The sequence below is a fragment of the Capsella rubella genome, unplaced genomic scaffold (assembly GCF_000375325.1).
Source record: "Capsella rubella cultivar Monte Gargano unplaced genomic scaffold, Caprub1_0 scaffold_3, whole genome shotgun sequence".
In the NCBI taxonomy this organism is placed as follows: Eukaryota; Viridiplantae; Streptophyta; class Magnoliopsida; order Brassicales; family Brassicaceae; genus Capsella; species Capsella rubella.
Window position 1 is genome coordinate 13,382,023 of NW_006238921.1, and position 18,839 is coordinate 13,400,861.

Here is an 18,839-nt window from a genome sequence, read left to right on the forward strand (position 1 = left end):
TCTTTTGTCTTATTTGTACAAAATATACTATTTAAATTCACTAACAGCTTGTTTAGTTGTTGTCACACAGTTATTTCATATACGGACACAGCCTGGAGACATGTTTAGGGAGTGAGAAGTCAGCCATAATGTTTTCTAATTACAAGTTGTAGATACAAATAATATATACTTTGGTTCATTCTAAATTAGGTAAATTGAATATCGTGGTCTGTTCTCATATGGACAGTCTGGAGGGAAAAGATAAGTCATTATAAAATTATACTATTTGGGTCATTCTTAAGAATATAAACTGATACTTGTATTTGCCCGCACCCATAACTATCAAAAGAAGAAAATAATCAAAAAGAAGCTAAAGAGAGAAAAAGAAAATCATGTCTTATGGCGAAGAGGAAGAGGTGGTATGCCGTTTGTCTCACCCAGCTCATCCTCACACCATGTCTCCCCGATACGGTTATCCGGATTGTTTTAGATGTAAGAAAGATGCTTATAATCGTCATTTCTATTATTGTACCACATGTAAACTGGAGGTCCACAGTGATTGTTATCAGTTGCTATGGAACATGAGACACCCTTATCACCCGCAACATCCTCTCATCCGGAGTCTAGAGCGTAGAACCATAATCACGTATGACTCCACCTCTGATTGTGATGAAGATAATTCCTTCGCCATACCACCCTGCACTTGGTGTGGAGAAGAATTGTATGCAAAAACTTCTTACCACGGATCTGTTTTCTACCAATGTTCTATCTGTGACTTTGGTTTGTGTACTACTTGTGTTGCGAATTTTCCACTTCCTACTATCTCTAATCCAAAAAGCCATCACCACTCACTTGTTTTCCTTCCTCGACCACTTTTGCTTCCATGTGATGCTTGTGGGTTGGTAGATAGATCGGACCCAAGTTATGTTTGTTTCCAATGTAACTATGTGGTCCATAAGAGTTGTATAGGCTTACCACGCGTCATAAAACTCACCCGTCACCCTCATCGTCTTTTTTACACTCCTTTTCTCCCACCCAAAATTACATATTCGTGTCGTCTTTGCTACAAAACAATCGACAACAAGTATGGGCAATATTCTTGCAATGATGATCGTTGCTCTTATGTTGTACATTCCAAATGTGCAACGCATGAGACAATATGGGATCGGAGAGAGCTCGAATGGGAGCCCGAAGAACTTGATGAAACTGAAGATGTGGCGTCATTCAAGAATGTTGGTGATGATTTGATCAAGTATTTTTGTCATGAACATAATCTAAAGCTTGAGAAGTACAATGGTGTTCGAGACAAGGACAAACAATGTCAAGCGTGCACCCTTCATATCGACTCCCGCAACTTCTACAACTGCACGCAATGCGATTTTTTTCTACATGAGGTATGCGCAAATCTTCCTCGAAAGTTGGATCATGCTTTGCATCATCACTCTCTTTTCCTTGACCCGATTCCTCCAAAGAAGTCCAATTTCTTGAAATGTTTGGTTTGTTCTCGAGCGTTCGCTGGTTTCAGTTACAAGTGCACTTGTAAAGGTAGATGCAGAAGGTTTCAGGTAGATGTTAGATGCATCTTAGTTCCTGACTCTTTCACCCACAAAAGCCATGAACATCCCTTATTTATCCCCATTTCTACTGCGGACAAAATGGCTTTATGTGGGGGTTGCAAGACCACAGGTGCAAATTTCTATCTACGGTGTACTCTATGTGATTTTTCTTTATGTTATAAGTGTGCGACCATTCCAGATAAGCTACACTACAAATATGATGAACATCCTCTCTCCCTTTGCTATGGAGAAGAAGCCTCAAATGAAACATACTGGTGCGAAGTCTGTGAAGAGAAACTAGATCCAAGCATATGGTTCTATACATGCAACAGATCTAACATCACTATCCACCGTAGTTGTGTATTTGGGTCCTCTGCTTATATGAAGTCAGGCTACACGTTTTATCACTACTATGTGACGGTGAAAGTTCTCAACAATAACTGTAACACTCGACCGATTTGCCGTCGATGTGGCGGTCGTTGCTCGAGTTATGTATTCTTGAAGTTGTCTGATGGGAAGACTTTTTGTTCTAATGATTGTTTAGGACTTTTTATCCGGTAACCCTCATTAATTTCCTGTGAAACTTGTATTCCCACTACCTTTTCAAGTTGACAATTATTGATGTGCCATCGTTGACATTATCATATGATTGAGTTGCTTATATCATTACAAGATCTTGTGTTGATTTAAAAAAAAAAAAACTGAATAGGGATTGATCCAAATTGTTCTAAGACAATAGGATTAATAAGAAACAATAACAAACATGGATACATTATTAGAATGTGTTTAGAATCGGTTCATAATAGTATTGATTTGTGTCACACTAAAATTTGTCACATTATTTCCAAAGTTGTAAGAACAGGGCAGCTTGTTAAGAAACCTAACGAGGGAAGCCTCGTCTCTATATATCACAAAGAAATTTGAAGTAGTAATGTAAAGGTGGCTCCTTTTTCACGAATCAAAGAAGAGACCGATCAAGTTGTGACTATTTTTGATGATGAAAATCTCGAACCTTTTAACATCTTCACGAGATGTGTGGCCAGTGAAAAGATTATGGCTTTTTCAACTACGCTGTCTCTGCTCATCGTCGTCTTCATCGTCTTCTTCTTTGCTTTCTTCTGTGCCAAGCGATGATCACATCGTCCGTCTCATTCTAGATCAGAAATCAGCTTCTGGAGTTTTGGAAACTTTCCAGTGGGCTTCGACTTTTCCTGGGTTTATTCATTCTCGTTCCACTTACCGTGCTCTGTTTCATAAACTTTGTGTTTTCCGACGTTTTGACACTGTCTACCAACTGCTCGATGAAATGCCTGAGTCGATTGGTTTGCCTCCGGATGATGCTATCTTCGTAACTATCATTAGAGGGTTTGGGCGTGCTCGGTTGACAAAACGTGTGATTAGTGTCGTTGATCTGGTTTCGAAATTTGGGATCAAACCATCTCTGAAAGTTTTCAATTCGATTCTGGATGTTTTGGTCAAGGAAGACATTGACATAGCTAGAGAGTTTTTCAGAAGGAAGATGATGGCTAGTGGGATTCAAGGTGATGAGTACACTTATGGGATTTTGATGAAAGGGCTTTGTTTAACCAATAGGATTGCTGATGCTTTCAAGCTCCTTCAGATCATGAAGACAAGCGGTGTGGCTCCTAACACTGTGGTATATAACACCTTGCTTCATGCTCTTTGTAAGAACGGGAAAGTTGGGAGAGCTAGGAGTTTAATGAGTGAGGTGAAGGAACCTAATGATGTCACTTTCAACATCTTGATATCTGCTTACTGCAACGAGCAGAAGTTGATTCAGTCAATGGTATTGCTGGAGAAATGTTTTAGTTTGGGTCTTGTTCCCGATGTTGTGACGGTAACTAAGGTGATGGAAGTTCTCTGCAATGAAGGCCGTGTGTCTGAGGCACTAGAGGTCTTGGACAGAGTGGAAAGCAAAGGAGGTAAAGTCGATGTTGTAGCTTGTAACACCTTGGTTAAAGGGTATTGTGCGCTAGGGAAAATGAGAGTTGCTCAACGCTTCTTTAAAGAGATGGAGAGAAAAGGTTACTTGCCCAATGTGGAAACATACAACTTGTTGATTGCTGGGTTTTGTGATGTTGGAATGTTGGATTCAGCTCTGGATACTTTCAATGATATGAATACAGATGCGATTAGATGGAACTTTGCTACATTTAACACGTTGATCAGAGGGCTTTCAGTAGGAGGGAGAACAGACGATGGTTTAAAGATATTAGAACTGATGCAGGACAGCGAAAACGTTCATGGGGCCAGAATTGATCCGTACAACAGTGTCATCTATGGCTTTTACAACGAAAACCGCTGGGAGGAAGCTCTGGAATTCATGCTCAATATGGAGAAACTGTTTCCAAGGGCTGTTGACAGGAGCTTCAAGCTGATAAGTTTATGTGAGAAAGGTGGTGTGGATGATGTAAAGACGGAATATGATCAAATGATTGGAGAAGGAGGTGTTCCAAATGTTATTGTATCTCATTGCTGTATTCATAGATACAGCCAAGAAGGTAACATGGAAGACACACTTGAGCTAATAAACGACTTGGTGACCAGAGGCTATTTGCCTCAATCATCAACATTCAATGCTGTGATTATTGGGTTCTGTAAGCAAGATAAAGTCATGAATGGTATTAAATTTGTGGAGGATATGGCTGAGAGAGGTTGCGTTCCTGATAAAGAAAGCTACACTCCGTTGCTCGAAGATTTGTGCGTGAAGGGTGATATTCAGAAGGCTTGGTTAACTTTCTCACGAATGGTGGAGAAGTGTATTGTCCCTGATTCTTCTATGTGGAGTTCACTGATGGTTTGTCTCAGCCAGAAAACAGAGTTCCACCTAAACACCTTATTGCAGGATATAACCCAAAGTTAAAGCTAGAGGCAGTGACAACTTTGGAGCTCCACCTTGAAGTCTTGATAGTGCTCCGCAATAAATAAAATAAATAGCTCCAAACTGGCGAGCAGAGATATCAAGATGGTTCTTTTGAAAATCTGTTAAAAGCTTTAAAGGAGAAGAATTTTAAACACATCAAGAGAGAAGGGCAAAACGGAGAATTGGACAACGGCAAAATGAGAAAATGTTTGAAGCACCCTTAAATTAAAAAAGGACAAGAGGAGCAAAAAGAGGAGAGAGTCTTACGTTTCGTGTTATTCCTCTCTCTCTCTCCTTAGCTCGAGAAAATTAAAAGAAAAGGAAGCTCTTTTATGGGTCTTTTATTCAATTTCAAAGATCCAAACTTTGACAATTAAAATCCACACAGAGCACGGATCAAGCGTGCGAAATTCAGACAAGAGAAAAGAGAGAGATATGTCGTGTTCATCCTCATCTGGATCGGATGATGACAATGAGGGCTTCGATGCTTACCGTAAAGGTGGATATCACGCCGTTAGGATCGGAGACCAGTTTTCCGGTGGCCGTTACATTGCTCAGAGAAAGCTTGGTTGGGGACAATTCTCCACAGTTTGGCTTGCCTATGATACTCGCACTTCCGTATGCATCTCTATCTCCTTATATCTCTGTGCTGCTCTCTCTCTTTACTATGCCAATAAGATCTTAAATGCAGAATTCGATTTCGTAAATTTTGTTATACTCATGTACCCATTAGTCTTCTTGAATCCCTTTTTACATGGCTCTGATCTGTTTTGGTGCAAGATCTAGGCTTATCCCTACACCATCTTGTGAATTGATCTCTCATAAAAGCAGAGTTCTGAATATGTGAATCATGGTTCTAGATATGGCTCTGCACTCTGTGGTTGACCAACCCTAGCAGTTTAATTTAATAGCTGAGAATTTTGGAGATCATTGCGTATTAAATGGTGCTGTTTCTTAAATGCCATCGTTACTGTATGGGTAGTTCTGTAACTCTAGGCTTAATTTAATGGTTTGTTTTCATTCTTTGGTGTTGTGTATCTTGTCTGAAGCAGGGAAACACTTATATGCTCTTAGATTCTTTAATTTTAAGTAAAACATTAGATAGAAATCGTCCTAACGGCGTGATATCCACCTTGACGGCGTGATATCACGCCGTGATATCCACCTTAGATTCTTTAATTTTGAGTAAAATATTAGATAGAAATCGTCCTAACGGCGTGATATCACGCCGTTAGAATGTAAGAAGTCGACTACCTAAGATAGAAATCTTCCCTCTAAAAAGTTTCGAAAAGTTTGTATTGATATTAAATTTTATAAGCATCCTTGTCACATGTATCCCTCTTTTTGGCTTTATTCCCATTACTTATAATAAACTATGTGTGTATGTCTATTTTGTAGAACTATGTTGCTTTGAAGATTCAGAAGAGCTCCTTACAATTTGCTCAAGCTGCACTGCACGAAATCGAACTTCTTCAAGCTGCTGCTGATGGGGATCCAGCAAATACCAAATGTGTTGTTCGTCTTATTGATGATTTCAAGCACACAGGTCCCAACGGGCAGCATTTATGCATGGTGCTTGAGTTTCTTGGCGATAGCTTGCTCCGTTTGATCAAATACAACCGCTATAAAGGGATGGAGTTGAGTAAAGTACGGGAGATATGCAAATATATACTGACTGGTCTGGATTATTTGCACCGTGAACTCGGTATGATTCACTCCGACTTAAAACCTGAAAACATTCTTCTTTGTTCCACCATTGATCCTGCCAAGGATCCCATCAGATCCGGACTAACTCCAATACTAGAAAAGCCCGAGGGGAATCAAAATGGTACATCAACAATGACTCTGATTGAGAAGAAATTGAAGAGGAGGGCAAAAAAAGCGGCTGCTAAAATATCGGGAAGAAGAGTTTCCATAATAGGTTTAAGTGAACCACCGAAAAAGACAAAGAGAAATTTGGATGGGATTGATATGAGATGCAAAGTTGTGGACTTTGGGAACGGATGTTGGGCTGATAAGAAATTTGCAGAAGAAATACAAACAAGACAGTACAGAGCTCCAGAAGTAATACTTCAGTCAGGCTACTCTTACTCTGTTGATATGTGGTCTTTTGCTTGTACTGCATTCGAACTCGCCACAGGCGATATGCTTTTTGCTCCAAAAGAGGGAAATGGTTACGGAGAAGACGAGGTAAAGATGGTTTATAAGTAATCCCAAATCGATTTTAACCAAAAAGTATGTTTTTTAATCAGCCAGTTTGACACATTCTTTTTTTTTCTGGTATGGCTCCAGGACCACCTTGCTCTTATGATGGAACTCCTAGGAAAAATCCCTCGAAAGGTACCCGGAAAAATCACTTGGTTTTTGTCTCTTTATTGCTCGGTTATAGTCTCTTTGATACTTCTGATTTGAATAGATTGCAATTGGAGGTGCAAGATCAAAGGATTACTTTGACAGACACGGCGACTTGAAGAGGATCCGGAGATTGAAATATTGGCCACTCGACCGTTTACTGATCGATAAATACAAACTTCCAGAAGCAGAAGCACGGGAATTTGCGGATTTCCTCTGCCCGATTATGGATTTTGCTCCCGAGAAACGACCAACTGCTCAACAGTGTCTGCAACATCCATGGCTGAATCTCAGGACACAGAGCAATGAAGGTAATATAGAAGGTCAGATGAGTAACATGCAGATCAAAGGTTGAAGAACCTCTCTTGTTCTTGATTTTTTTGGCTTACAAATGATATAGAACTGCTCTCTCTCTCTCTCTCTCTCTCTCTCTTCTTTATACTTTGGTTCGTTTCAAATTGAATATTTTTCAAGGAAAATTTGTTTGTTCCTTCTTGTCTTCCTTATGTTGGGAGATAATGATTAGTGACTACAGATAACAATCGGTTTCATATAACATATAATATAGTACATTGGGATGTATGATTATGATTTAAGTAACTAGTTTTTGGCTAGCTCATATGAATGCTGAATTTTCAGTCTAGTGGTACTGTGGTAGTGACGACTAGTTAAATTCATTTTCAAGTTTTTGAGAAAAGTGAACGTGACATATCAATTTTTTGTGTGGGTAGCTTTGCCTTTAGAGAAGAAATAGGTTTGTCGAAGTTGCGTATCTGCACGTGGATATGCACGTAAGAACTTTATTATTTTAAAAAACAATAAATAAATAACAACCAAACAACAAAAATGTAATCACTTTAATAAATTTTCATCTCATCTACAAATCCCAATAACTAAACCTTCTTGTTCAACAACACTTTTACAAGTGATTCAACAAACCAACATACATATATAAAAATCTATGTATCTCTTCTAGATATTTATTCCCAAAATATACAAGTAAACATAAAACATTCAAACACATTACCCAAAAAAGCAAAACATAATAAAAATAAACAACATTCAGGATTCTACTGAAAATGGCAATGCTGTTGAATCTACACCTTCTTACCTCTTTTGGGTAAAAGGCAAATATATAAGAACACTATGAACGTACAACTTTCTTCTCCTTCACACTTTCCTGTGACTTAAGGTCCTGACACTTCCATGATGGTCCTGCTATGACCTCAGCAGGCACACCACCACCATTGGAACCTTCCGCCTCAGCCAGCGGCTTACTTATGCCGCTTATGTTTTTTCCGGCTGATGTGATACCGTTTTCTTGATCTTTAGATGTACACATGCTCAAAGGCAGCTTCTTTAGCTTCACTCTTCCTCTTCTTTTCCCCAATGAGCTACTTTCTTCCCATGTTTTCTCCTTCATCGTGTTATCGCATAAGAGCAGCTTCCCGTTTACTCTAGTCGTTCTCTCTACTTCCTCGTCAATCGAGCTGTCTGAATCCACAACACCAGCAACGTCATTCCCATCGTACATAGTACTAGTTACGGTACTCTTCTCATAGGTAACAACACTCTTTTGCTTCTTGTTTCTGTGACCAGAACAATCAGTCAAGACTCTAGGAGAACTGTTAATAGCCCGATTCAACCTACGCGCCAAATCCTCATCCGCAAGTCCTCCTTTGGGATACAAAGCCTGAACTGGGACATGTTTCTTCTGCTTGTTCTTCCTTGGAGACTTCTCTTTACAGGAAACAGTTAACAATTCCAAAGCACTCTTGGCTGCAGCCACTGCCTTTGAAGCAATCATGGCTTTCTCATTAGCAGTAGCTCTCGCCGCCTTTGCAACCTTAACCGCTAAAGCCGCGGCTGCCTTGGACGCCTGAGCTAGCTCTTCGGGTGACCTAGACTGATCATTGAGTTGGGAAGTCAATAGATGGTCGAGATGAGTCTGCACATCTGTTGAAACAGAGGAGCCATTTGAAGTAGTAATAGACGACGAAGAAGCAAACGGAGGGCTCGGTGATTCGTTGCCCATTTGAGAGTTCTGTTTCTTGAATCCAGCGAGTAAACGCTTCCTTGGCGGTAAAAGCGAATCGGATCCGAGCTGATTCACATCGCAAGCATTTGTAGCCATTTGAAGCCAAATCTGATCACCTAAAACCCCAAAATTAATACCAAATCAGGATCTGAATGAAATCATCAACTTGATCAAAATCCATATGAGAATCAAATCATGTAATGGTGAATCAAACAGATCGGTAATTCACATTATAACAATTCGATACTCAAATCAAATCTTCAAACTCAAACACTTGATCAAACAAAATTTTCAAATTCAACAGTTGTTTCGATCAGAAGATAAATTGTTACAAAATTCAGAGTACACGAATCAAAACATGAGAGTGCCACAAGATGAAGAAGCTGTTATGTTTTGAAGAGTACCTGAAAAAATTGTTAATTACAAGATGAATTCACGATGCTGCTTTGAAGTAGTTACCTTATTACATCATCTCTGGTCATGGAAGAAACAGAGATGAGAGAGACAGAACCAAAAGAAAAAAGGGTAATAAGGAGATGAGATAAAGAAGAGAAATTAGGGTTTTCAGAAAATGGGGAAGAAGAAGAAGAAGATAGAGAAGAGGAGATTTGGTTTTTGGTTTGTTGTGTAAATCCCTCTGATCCATTTTTTTCGTTTTTATATGTAAACCCTACGAAATCAATTTTTAATTACTACTGTATCTCTTAACTTAATTGTGTGTTTTTTTAAAAAAGTTTCTTGTCCAAAATCATCTTTTACGTTTTTTACCTTTCCACCAAAAAATGAAACTCTAATAAGTTAATAACAGAGTCGAAGAACTAATATAGTAGTTTTTCTATTTGTTGAAATTATGAACCTTTTAATTGAAAATCAGCGTTAAATTTGTAGATGTAATTCGAAGTTTTTTTTGGTTAGTGATTTAGTCAAATACTTAACTGTTTCTACATTGTATGTGATTTGTTTTCATTAGTTGTTGCTTAAAGTTGTTTCCACACAAATTAAAAAAACAATTAAAATTTATATTTTTTACTTCTTTAATATTTTTTTAGATTTTTTATTGGTTAAAAACTAAAAAAAGTGAAATAAATTAGAATTTTTACCAAATATTTGCATCGAAAATCTAACACAAAATTCTAACTCTAAATTGATAACTAATTAAAACGGAAGGAGTATTAGGGCAACCTCAACGGCAGCTTTTAAAAGAGGTTCTCACAAATTAAAAATATTAAATAACAATAAAAGAGGAGAGAAGGTGTGATTAGTCTCTCAAATGAGAACCCCAAATAATCGGTTCTCATCTGCTGTCCCTTTATAATAGAGTAGTTTTTTTGTTTTTAATTTAAACAAATAATAATTTTAAAAGAAAATGATTAAAATAAAATATTTTGAGAGACTGTGAGGGTCTTTACCGATGAGGTTGGTCTTAGTTTGGCAAAAAAAACCAAATCATCATTGTTCAAAATAATAAGAAATAAAAATATCTTTTATGAAGAAGAAGAAGAAGTGTAGCAATAAGAAAAACAAGGTTTAAAAATATGTGCATTAAACATGACATCCTATGCTAAAAGATAAGATTATCCTTTTTCCAAAGAAGAAGAAAATATCGAAGTTTGATCTGATTATAGACAGCCTGCATCTCCATGGATGCAAGCAAGTTGTATCATGTCGACTAAAATGAAACTTCTATTTGTGGACTACTTAGTAATGTTTCCAGCAGTGACCAAGTTAATTGACTATGCCTAGTGGGCGGATCCAGAGGCATAGTGGGTATGGCACGTACCCTATACTAAATAAAAATGTTTTCTAATTAAGATTGTCAAATCTAGTTTTATAGTTTATTTGGTAAAAGTGTGCCCCATGCAAGATTAATCCCAAGTTCGATCTGCAAAAAAGAAACAAAGTTGTGCCATCGTCCTCACCAGCCGGCGACCGTTTCTAGCTTGCTGGACGTGTGAACCTACCGTGACGAGGTTGATGGGCTTATGTTTCGTCTTGACGGCGGGATGAAATCTGAAAAATTAACGGTGAGAAAAATAAGTATCTTCGCCACCATAGCCGGTCCATCATGAGATGAGGCCCAATACCCAACAAATTTATTTTGTTAAATGTTGTAGAATATTTAAAAATTGAGACCAAATTTCAAAAATTCATAAAAATGTGGTTAGTTTTTTGCAATAACAAATAAATAATTTTGAAAAATTGAGAACAAATCTTAAGCATTCATAAAAATATGGCATATTTTGGCAATAATAAATTGCTTTTAGGACCTAATTTTGTTAGCAAAATTTTCAAAAAGCTGAAAGTCCAATATTAAGACTATCCTCATATAAGATATTTTTTTTTGCAAATCTAAAGGGATCTTACCCCTAAGATATTTGCAATAAAGATGCCTTAATATATCTTAGAAGTATATCATGAGCCGGACATATGATTAACGCTAAAGAGGAAAAACTTATATTTGAAACCGAAAACCGAGAAAAAATTCAAAAGAAGTAATTTTAATTACCTCAATTTGGCTATCACCCAAGGCATGATTCTCAAATGATAGGCTTCCCCTCCAGAAAGCTCCTCAGACTGGATAGAGTGAAAGAGGTTCTGGAACCAAGAATTGACTTCACCACGTGATATCCAAATAGAAGAGAGAGTTTTAATTTTTTTTTTTCTTTGGATATGCAATGTAGCCAAATCAATCTCTCGTTGTTACGGGGTACCAATATTGTTTCTCGAACCATGGTGAGACTCTAATATCATGCTGAGCCACCCACCACTTTTGTTGGTCGAGTATTGGTGACCTTTTCTCTATTTAATAACTACTTAATGTTAAACACACATTATTTAATTTCAGGTTTACTCCGATTTTTTATTTTAGATTTTCCATAACCAAGAAAAGAATATGTTACTTTACGGTTCAATTTGGTTTTTTTTTTAGTGATATTATTATAATCATCACAATGGTCGTCTGATTCATCAAAGGTAGAACAATGACACAATCTCCATTATAAATTTAGAAAAACTCTCTTTAGTATTAGTAAAAATAGTAATTATGTAGCAATCAAAAGAATCTAGGCTTCCTTGTACTGCAGGAAAACATTTACAGTTACCATGGAAACTCACTTCTTCAAGGAGAAAAAAAAAAAACCCTATTTACAAAAACACACCATATTCACCAAACCAAACCAATCAGATCTTTTAAGTTCTTAATTAGCTCCTTTGTTTTCTTAGGTCTTTAACAAGTTCCTCAACAAGATCAGCCATGATCATACCTTCAACTTCTCTCCCTAACACATCAACTTCTTCACCAATCAAACGACTCCATGGAAACCTATCCATGTCCCAACCTATGATCCCATCCAATGAACAAAAAGGTTTCTCTGGCTGAGAATATAAATACTCCGACATGATCTTCCATGTTGATTCCAACAGGTGTTTACCTCGTATAGTCGTCGAGTCAGAGACAGACGAACTCATAAGTTTCTTCTTGAAACCTGACTTTGTCAATGGTCCAAGCACCACTGTAAGTACTTCATTCAGAAGATCAAACAGTATGTTATGATTCTCTTCACTTAAAATACTATTCTCTTCGGTGTCTTCGTCTTCTTGATTCTGATTGCTTCTTTTCTTGATGTTCTCTTTTGTTTCTTCAAGAACTGACCTTTTTATAAGCTTTGCTAATGGATCCCATCTTGACAATGAAATATCTGATGTCCCTTCATACAAACCAGAAGCCACAAGAAGATCTCTCACAAATGCTTTGTCTGGATTTCCTAAATCAACTATGGTCTCAATCTCTTGAGCAGCTTCTTCTTCCACTGGCGTTCGCACTTGTACATCGGATTCAAGCTCATTTATCTGTCTTCTTAGTTCTGTATCAGCAGAAACAGAGAATTAGAAACAATTCAAGATAGTGTGTGAACATTTCAAGAAAAAAGGAGATAGTTATGTTTAATTTTCTTACCACTTAGATTAGAACTGATGTCTCTGAAGACTTGAGGCATACCATTCTCATCTGATACAGTCACGTCAGGTGTCGAAACTTGGCTGAGATAATCGACATTTCTCCAAAACTCGTCTGGTGTACTGCTGCAGACCGATGCAGGGCTTGGAGGCACTTCTGTTGAATTCTCCTGAGAAAGACAGAACTGTCTTAATTTAGATTACAAAGGGACAAGAAATCGGTTATATAGAGAAGAGAGAGTTAAGAAGTTCTTACATTTCGATCGTAAAAGTTGTTAAACTTCGATCCTGTCACGAAATCTTTGATCGATTCATCCTCAAAACTGTTTGATTCGATCATTGAACGTATCTTCTTACCAAAGATTCTTCCTCTAAGAGTTGATCTAAAGCTGGAAACTTTTTTCCTGAGATTGAATCTTTCTTTCCTCCTGATTGGATCCACAACAACTGGTTCTGTTTCTGCTTCAGACTCGTCTCGCTCTGTTATCGCAGCCTCGTGCTTTCTCATTATCTGCGCGCCTGTCAAAACATGCCGGTCCTCCAACAGAAGCTTACCAAATGATGTCCCTGAGACAGGAGCAGATAGTGATCTTTTGAGATTTCTTGGTGATAAAGAATCTTTCTTAGAAGCATCTCTGTTTATTCTCGAGTCTTCTTGATTAATTTCCTCAATTTGTTTCGCTGCATCCGACACAGTAGGTCGCAAACGGCTAGTACATTTGGTCACAGAATCATCTGAAGGACTCATCTCTTTTCTCAAAACATTCTTCAATCTGTCTGCCAAAAGTTTTCTAGTATCTCTACTTATAAACTCAGTAGGAGAGTCTGGTGCATTGCACTGGACCTCACTAGAGCCATATGGTCTCATCGATTCAGACCTCGGGGAAGGTCTTTCGCTGAAAGGAGTCTCAATCCCGCTTCCTCTAACAGATGAACTTCTCTTAAGAGCTGCTTTTCCTTGAAGCTCACCTTTTAACCTTTCTTTAACTTCCTCAAGAAACTCCTCTATGCTGCTTCCTCTGCTTCCTTCCATGGTCGTCACCGAAGAAGTAGTCAACGAATCTTCGTAATCATACGCTCTCTGAAGACCAGGCCTCAGAACCACAATCCTAGTTGGAGCAGTTCTATCTGATTTCAAGTTAAAATCCCGACCAAAGCTCCTAGTTCGAGTGAAAAGCCTCTCTTTCTCATCACGAGCCGCCACGCAACCCGAATCAACGATTCTTGAACAATCTTGAAACCTTTTATCAGCTTGCCAAGCTTCAAACTCTCTTCTGAATCTTTGAAGCTCCTCTTCTTGAGGATGCTCTCGACGCATTGGTGTCTCCATCACATCCAACGCAGTCACGGAAGAAGACAGCCTCCCTTTTCTACTCTTTCTTCCTCCTTTCTCATTACTCAGACGAGGATAGATCCAAGCAGATGATGACTTAGCAGACTCTAAAGGAAGTGCATCCATTCCCATCAGCTTAGCTACAAGACTAGGCGTGTTCTGTTTATCATTAGAACGTTTTGAAAGCTCCTCAATGATCTTCTTCTTCATTGATTCCTCAATTGGGTAACTACTTCTCTCGTACCATTCCTCTTCCTCAAATCCATAGCTCTGCTTTTTTTTTGTTATATAAAAAAAAGAAAAATCAGTTTTTTAATTTTAAGATAGATAAAAAAACAAAAGTTGAGTTCGTTATTTTATTTACCGGTTTATCTTTCTCGTTGTGGTATGTCTGAAAGTTATCTACTTGAAGCTCGAAACTATTCCTCGGAGCTTCCAGATCTACAGACAAAAAAACAAAAAAAACGATTTGATTCAAGATTTGATTTTTTTTTTCTTTTCTTTCTTTCAATTTAGAGGAATTGTGTTTTCACCTTCGTCGCGGCTTTTGTGATGAGAGAAAACTTTCCGGGAGAAACTGTTGTTGTGGAAATCGAAGAGATGCAATAATCCTCCCATTTTCTCCGGCGAATGGATCTCCTCCGGTGAAGATTAAAAAACAAAAGATAAGAGAAAATTGAAGAAGCTTAAACAGAGATCTGATGAATCATCCGACAAGAGAGAGTGAAGTTCGGAAACTAAAAGAGAAGAAAGGTGAAGACTTTATTAGACAGACAGAACAGAACAGAACAGAAACAGAGTACAGACAGAGTCTGAAAACGAAGGAACAGAACAGAACAGAATCAGGTTTAGTATTACGCAACGAATCGATCGAGAGAGATTGGGGGAAAAAGGATTATTAAAAAAAAAGATCAGAAAAAAATTGAGTTGTCTTCTCGTGAATCAATGAAGCCTCGAAAATGGAGATTGTGAGAGGATGAGAGAAGAAGAAGAAGAAATTAAAAGAGTCGTATTCGGACAGAGAGAGAGAGAGAGAAGACTAATGGTGAGTAGGAAACTGACGAAACAGCGAGACGAAACACATCTCATCCAAAGTACGGAACTCTGGTCGCTTTCTCACTTTTGAACCAGAGAGAGAAGAGAGAGAAAATATAAGAAAGAAAAAAAACGGAATTTTTAAGCAGAGAGAAGAAGAAACGTGGAGAGATTCAAAGATCGAAGATAGATAATAAAACAGAGAGAGTATTCATTCTTCTCTTCTCCGGGTACGTACGTGGTTCCTGTGAGCCGCTCCAAAACTTATTTATTTATTATTATGATGTTTCAGATTAATAATTGTTGGTTATTTTTTTAATTATTGGTTTTTTATTTTCCTGTTAACCGTTATCATTATTCTCATTATTATTTTTTGTATATCATCATTATTACATTTTTTATTTGTTCAACCCATCATTATTACATTAATCACTTTTTTTTAAAGAAAAGAAATAGCTTATCATTATTATCATTATTTGTACGAAATAAATCATGAAAAATATAATTATTAAAATGAAAATTTCTGTTGTATAAAGAGTGATTTGTTTGGCAGAAGAACCTTTTTTTGATGTATATATATCATGAATAAAAGTGTGCATGGAAGGTTGTTTTTTAAATATATATATATATATCTAATTTGAGTAAACTTAGAATATCGAAAATTCGTCAGAGAAGTTGAAATATTCCTTTATATAATTTTTTTAATGAGGAAAAAAACAAAAAGAAAATAGTAAATAAAGTGAGAAAATATGAAATAAAATAAATGAAGAATGAATGAGACTTCTCTCATTCTCTTTTGTAAGTTGGAACGTGAACAGAAAACAAAACGGGTAGTTGGATTGTGAAATCAGTCTCTTCGGTACTAACTTTTTTCAATTAAATCATTTAACAAACTAATTGCAGTTAAGACCTAATTAAAAAAAGGATTATGGAAAATGATGCTTGTATATATGTTTAACTTGAACAACGTAAACAGCTCATGGAGGAGACATTTGCACCGTCATTTTCTCTTTTAACATAATAATCCTGTGTCATTACAAAATAATCCTGTGTCATTACAAAATAAATTAATTTACGATTTGACTAAATTTTAAACAAATAGTATTTTACAAAAACAGTAAAGTTCTCGTTTCAAAAAATATATGTTTGATCCTTTTTGTAAGTATTCAAAATTTGAATATTGTTAATATTTTTTCTTGAGTGACTGAAGCTAAAACTTAAAAGTGATTTAAAATGTCATAACATTTACAAGAGAAAACCAATTAATCTTGTAATCTATTTGGTAAAAGAAATTACATCTAGAATTAAACATGGAGAAAAAGACATGTTGTGTGGTTCTTAAGTTACAATGTGTCATACAAGGACATGAAGAAGTTAGGCCTAAATATTTGTTTCCTTGGCAAAAAAAAAAAAAACAAGAAAACAATTGAGTTAGGACAAAGTATATTGTCTTCATCAGAGCCAAAGAGCCATTAAGTTTCCAAAATGATTTTTCTATGTAATATGTGTGAGTAAGAATTACACTCATGATGAGTGTACTAAATAGTTGATATATATTGAGAAAAACAAAATTCTGTTACATAAAAAAAATAAGCACCCTACATTACATAAACATAATCTAATTGATAGACGTCGTTGCTGCTGCATACATGCAAAACACTAATGACCCATTACTAGCTTTAGTTATGTATGTTTGCAATTAATATATATGCATGTATCGTTCGTCAAAGCATGAGCCGCCCCCTATATATGTTTGCAAAAGAATCTAATTATAATTAACAAAAATGATTGCAATAATCTAGTGGGTCTTACGATTAATTAGTCAATAAACAATCTACGAACTTGGTCAATAACCCTCGAATTAATGTCATAATAGAAAAATAATACTATTAGCCAACTATCAATAGTTTTGAACGGATGTCGTGAATAAAAATGGATTAATCCGTTAACGATTAAGACCATTTTATTTTTTGGGTGGACAAAACTTTGCTGCAACCATAAGTAAAACTCAGTAAACTATAATTATATCATTAACTAGAAATCAAAACACAAACTTTATATGTTTATATTAAGAAAACTTAAATAAACAAAGAGCACCAACTCAGCTTCTTCACAAAGAAATCTAGTATTAATACACAAGGTAAAACACCCAAGACAACATTATTAAATAATACCCCATGAAAGCTAAAATACTAAAAAATCATTAATACATATACTAACAAAGAAATGAAAAGGTTAGGAATAATCGATAAGAATACATAATAATATACAACTCATGGTGATGGTGATAGCATAATATTTGTGGGGGCTTTTAGTTGTAAAGTTATGACTCAAAACACGCTTTGTTATTTCTTTTATAAATGTTATATTATTAATGATGGATCGTCATGTGCTTCGTATCCCTCTCCTCCATTATTACATCTTTTTATTATCTCATCTCTTCATTATGCCACAACTGTCTTAATATATACTACGAATCCTAACTGTGCATTGTGTTTTAAGAAAAAGAAAAAAAATAAACGTGAAGCCGTAGTTTGTAGACATTTAAAAACCCTAGCTAGAGAGAGGGAGAGAGAGCCATTAAGACTATGCCACGAGCACGAGTCTCCTATGTTTTGCATTTACCTAAAAAGCTCATTCTCTGATTCTTATTTGTTCTTTTACGTGCTTAACTACTGTTGTGAAACTCAATACCGTTGAATGAATGAATGTATCCGAATTAATACGAGAACACAGTTGAGAGAAGTAATTGAGTTATTTGGTCAAAGCGAACGTGTAGAGTTTTTTCTTTTCTTCTAATAATCAAAAGGTTTTGGGCCGAAACTCATATATCTTTTTAGAGCCGAAATCAAAGTATGTTATATGGTCTCGTTCCAGTTCTATTATATCTGACGATCTCTAATTTTTTGTCAAATTTTTTACCAATTTAGCTATTAGCATTTGATAACGTGTAGAGTTTTTGGTGTGCGAAGTAGTTTGATTCAATAATTAAAACGTAGTGATAGACGTTGCTTCAGTTTACATTCATTCACGTTACGTGAGTGCTTACTTTCATTATATTCTTAAGAGATATAGAGTCACTAGTATCTTTGTTTTTGTTTTGTTAATTAGGAACCACTTTTAAAGAAATTTTATTGGAAAACTACCATATGGTAACATTAAAAATATATAGTAAATCACAAAAAATTAATGACGCATTCCAATAACATGAATATGTATTAGTGAAGAGATTATAAAAATATTATAATTTATACAATTGGACAATTTGTTTTTTTTGGGTTAATAAGTTGGACAATTTCACTTGAATATCCTAATTCTTTTCGAGTTATTGGGGGGAGATATATGTTTATTAATTTATTTTGATAAAGGGCTTTTCAAAATATGTTTGGTCTTGTCATTTTTTAATGTATCATTTTTGTTTTCTTTCAACAACTCATGCAAAATAATGTAGTTTCATACAAAAACAGGTAGAATCGGGTGGTTCTATCGATTCCATAGAAATGCACACACTTGTAAAAAGAAAACTCTATCATATAAATTATAATATTCGTTACAAAACATTTTTAAAATGCACTAAAAAACCAAACTTGCAGAAAGTAAAATATCTAAAAGGTGGACCGACAATAATAATATTTTGTCATTGATCACAATCAGTTCTCTAAAAGTCGCATCAGACTCACATGCAATCGAATTCTTCCTCTCCTCTCC

At 36.2% G+C, this 18,839-nt stretch overlaps 5 protein-coding genes across 7 annotated transcripts; 3 read left to right on the top strand and 2 right to left on the bottom strand.

Annotated features, from left to right (window-relative positions):
* The first annotated feature begins 386 nt into the window (after positions 1 to 386).
* Positions 387 to 2,157, top strand: LOC17890576. The gene has a single exon (XM_006299658.2). The coding sequence runs from the start codon at positions 435 to 437 to the stop codon at positions 2,094 to 2,096; it is 1,662 nt and encodes a 553-aa protein (XP_006299720.2). The 5' UTR covers positions 387 to 434; the 3' UTR covers positions 2,097 to 2,157.
* A 278-nt stretch (positions 2,158 to 2,435) lies between these two features.
* Positions 2,436 to 4,578, top strand: LOC17893649 (pentatricopeptide repeat-containing protein At2g17525, mitochondrial). The gene has a single exon (XM_006297136.2). It carries the CDS (start codon positions 2,530 to 2,532, stop codon positions 4,417 to 4,419), a length of 1,890 nt encoding a protein of 629 aa, XP_006297198.1. The 5' UTR covers positions 2,436 to 2,529; the 3' UTR covers positions 4,420 to 4,578.
* Positions 4,579 to 4,723: 145 nt separating this feature from the next.
* On the top strand, positions 4,724 to 7,390 carry LOC17893246 (SRSF protein kinase 1). Its single transcript, XM_006297644.2, has 4 exons — positions 4,724 to 5,037; positions 5,818 to 6,609; positions 6,712 to 6,759; positions 6,836 to 7,390. The coding sequence occupies exons 1-4, from the start codon at positions 4,855 to 4,857 to the stop codon at positions 7,124 to 7,126; spliced, it is 1,314 nt and encodes a 437-aa protein (XP_006297706.1). The 5' UTR covers positions 4,724 to 4,854; the 3' UTR covers positions 7,127 to 7,390.
* Positions 7,391 to 7,661: 271 nt separating this feature from the next.
* Positions 7,662 to 9,369, bottom strand: LOC17891554. 2 transcript variants are annotated; one of them, XM_023785910.1, is made up of 2 exons: positions 9,269 to 9,369; positions 7,662 to 8,925 (listed from the first exon to the last, which is right to left on the bottom strand). In XM_023785910.1, the coding sequence occupies exon 2, from the start codon at positions 8,903 to 8,905 to the stop codon at positions 7,916 to 7,918; it is 990 nt and encodes a 329-aa protein (XP_023641678.1). In that variant the 5' UTR covers positions 8,906 to 8,925; positions 9,269 to 9,369; the 3' UTR covers positions 7,662 to 7,915. The 2 variants fall into 2 exon arrangements, with proteins under 2 accessions (XP_023641678.1, XP_006298120.1); XM_006298058.2 differs by having other exon boundaries at positions 9,214 to 9,369.
* Positions 9,370 to 11,805: 2,436 nt separating this feature from the next.
* On the bottom strand, positions 11,806 to 15,287 carry LOC17893590. 2 transcript variants are annotated; one of them, XM_006299412.2, is made up of 5 exons: positions 14,630 to 15,287; positions 14,461 to 14,537; positions 13,020 to 14,366; positions 12,765 to 12,933; positions 11,806 to 12,672 (listed from the first exon to the last, which is right to left on the bottom strand). In XM_006299412.2, exons 1-5 carry the CDS (start codon positions 14,712 to 14,714, stop codon positions 12,011 to 12,013), a joined length of 2,340 nt encoding a protein of 779 aa, XP_006299474.1. In that variant the 5' UTR covers positions 14,715 to 15,287; the 3' UTR covers positions 11,806 to 12,010. The 2 variants fall into 2 exon arrangements, with proteins under 2 accessions (XP_006299474.1, XP_023642723.1); XM_023786955.1 differs by having other exon boundaries at positions 13,020 to 14,369.
* Between the last annotated feature and the right edge of the window lie 3,552 nt (positions 15,288 to 18,839).

Bases quoted from the DNA above. Each gene is read 5' to 3' on its own strand.
- LOC17890576 (XM_006299658.2), top strand. From the start codon at position 435: ATGTCTCCCCGATACGGTTATCCGGATTGTTTTAGATGTAAGAAAGAT.
- LOC17893649 (XM_006297136.2), top strand. From the start codon at position 2,530: ATGATGAAAATCTCGAACCTTTTAACATCTTCACGAGATGTGTGGCCA.
- LOC17893246 (XM_006297644.2), top strand. From the start codon at position 4,855: ATGTCGTGTTCATCCTCATCTGGATCGGATGATGACAATGAGGGCTTC. The intron at 5,038-5,817 runs GTATGCATCTCT...TCTATTTTGTAG, and splicing joins CCTATGATACTCGCACTTCC to AACTATGTTGCTTTGAAGAT. The intron at 6,610-6,711 runs GTAAAGATGGTT...GTATGGCTCCAG, and splicing joins ATGGTTACGGAGAAGACGAG to GACCACCTTGCTCTTATGAT.
- LOC17891554 (XM_023785910.1), bottom strand. From the start codon at position 8,905: ATGGCTACAAATGCTTGCGATGTGAATCAGCTCGGATCCGATTCGCTT.
- LOC17893590 (XM_023786955.1), bottom strand. From the start codon at position 14,714: ATGGGAGGATTATTGCATCTCTTCGATTTCCACAACAACAGTTTCTCC. The intron at 14,538-14,629 runs GTGAAAACACAA...TTTTGTCTGTAG, and splicing joins TCACAAAAGCCGCGACGAAG to ATCTGGAAGCTCCGAGGAAT. The intron at 12,673-12,764 runs GTAAGAAAATTA...CTGCTGATACAG, and splicing joins CATCAGTTCTAATCTAAGTG to AACTAAGAAGACAGATAAAT.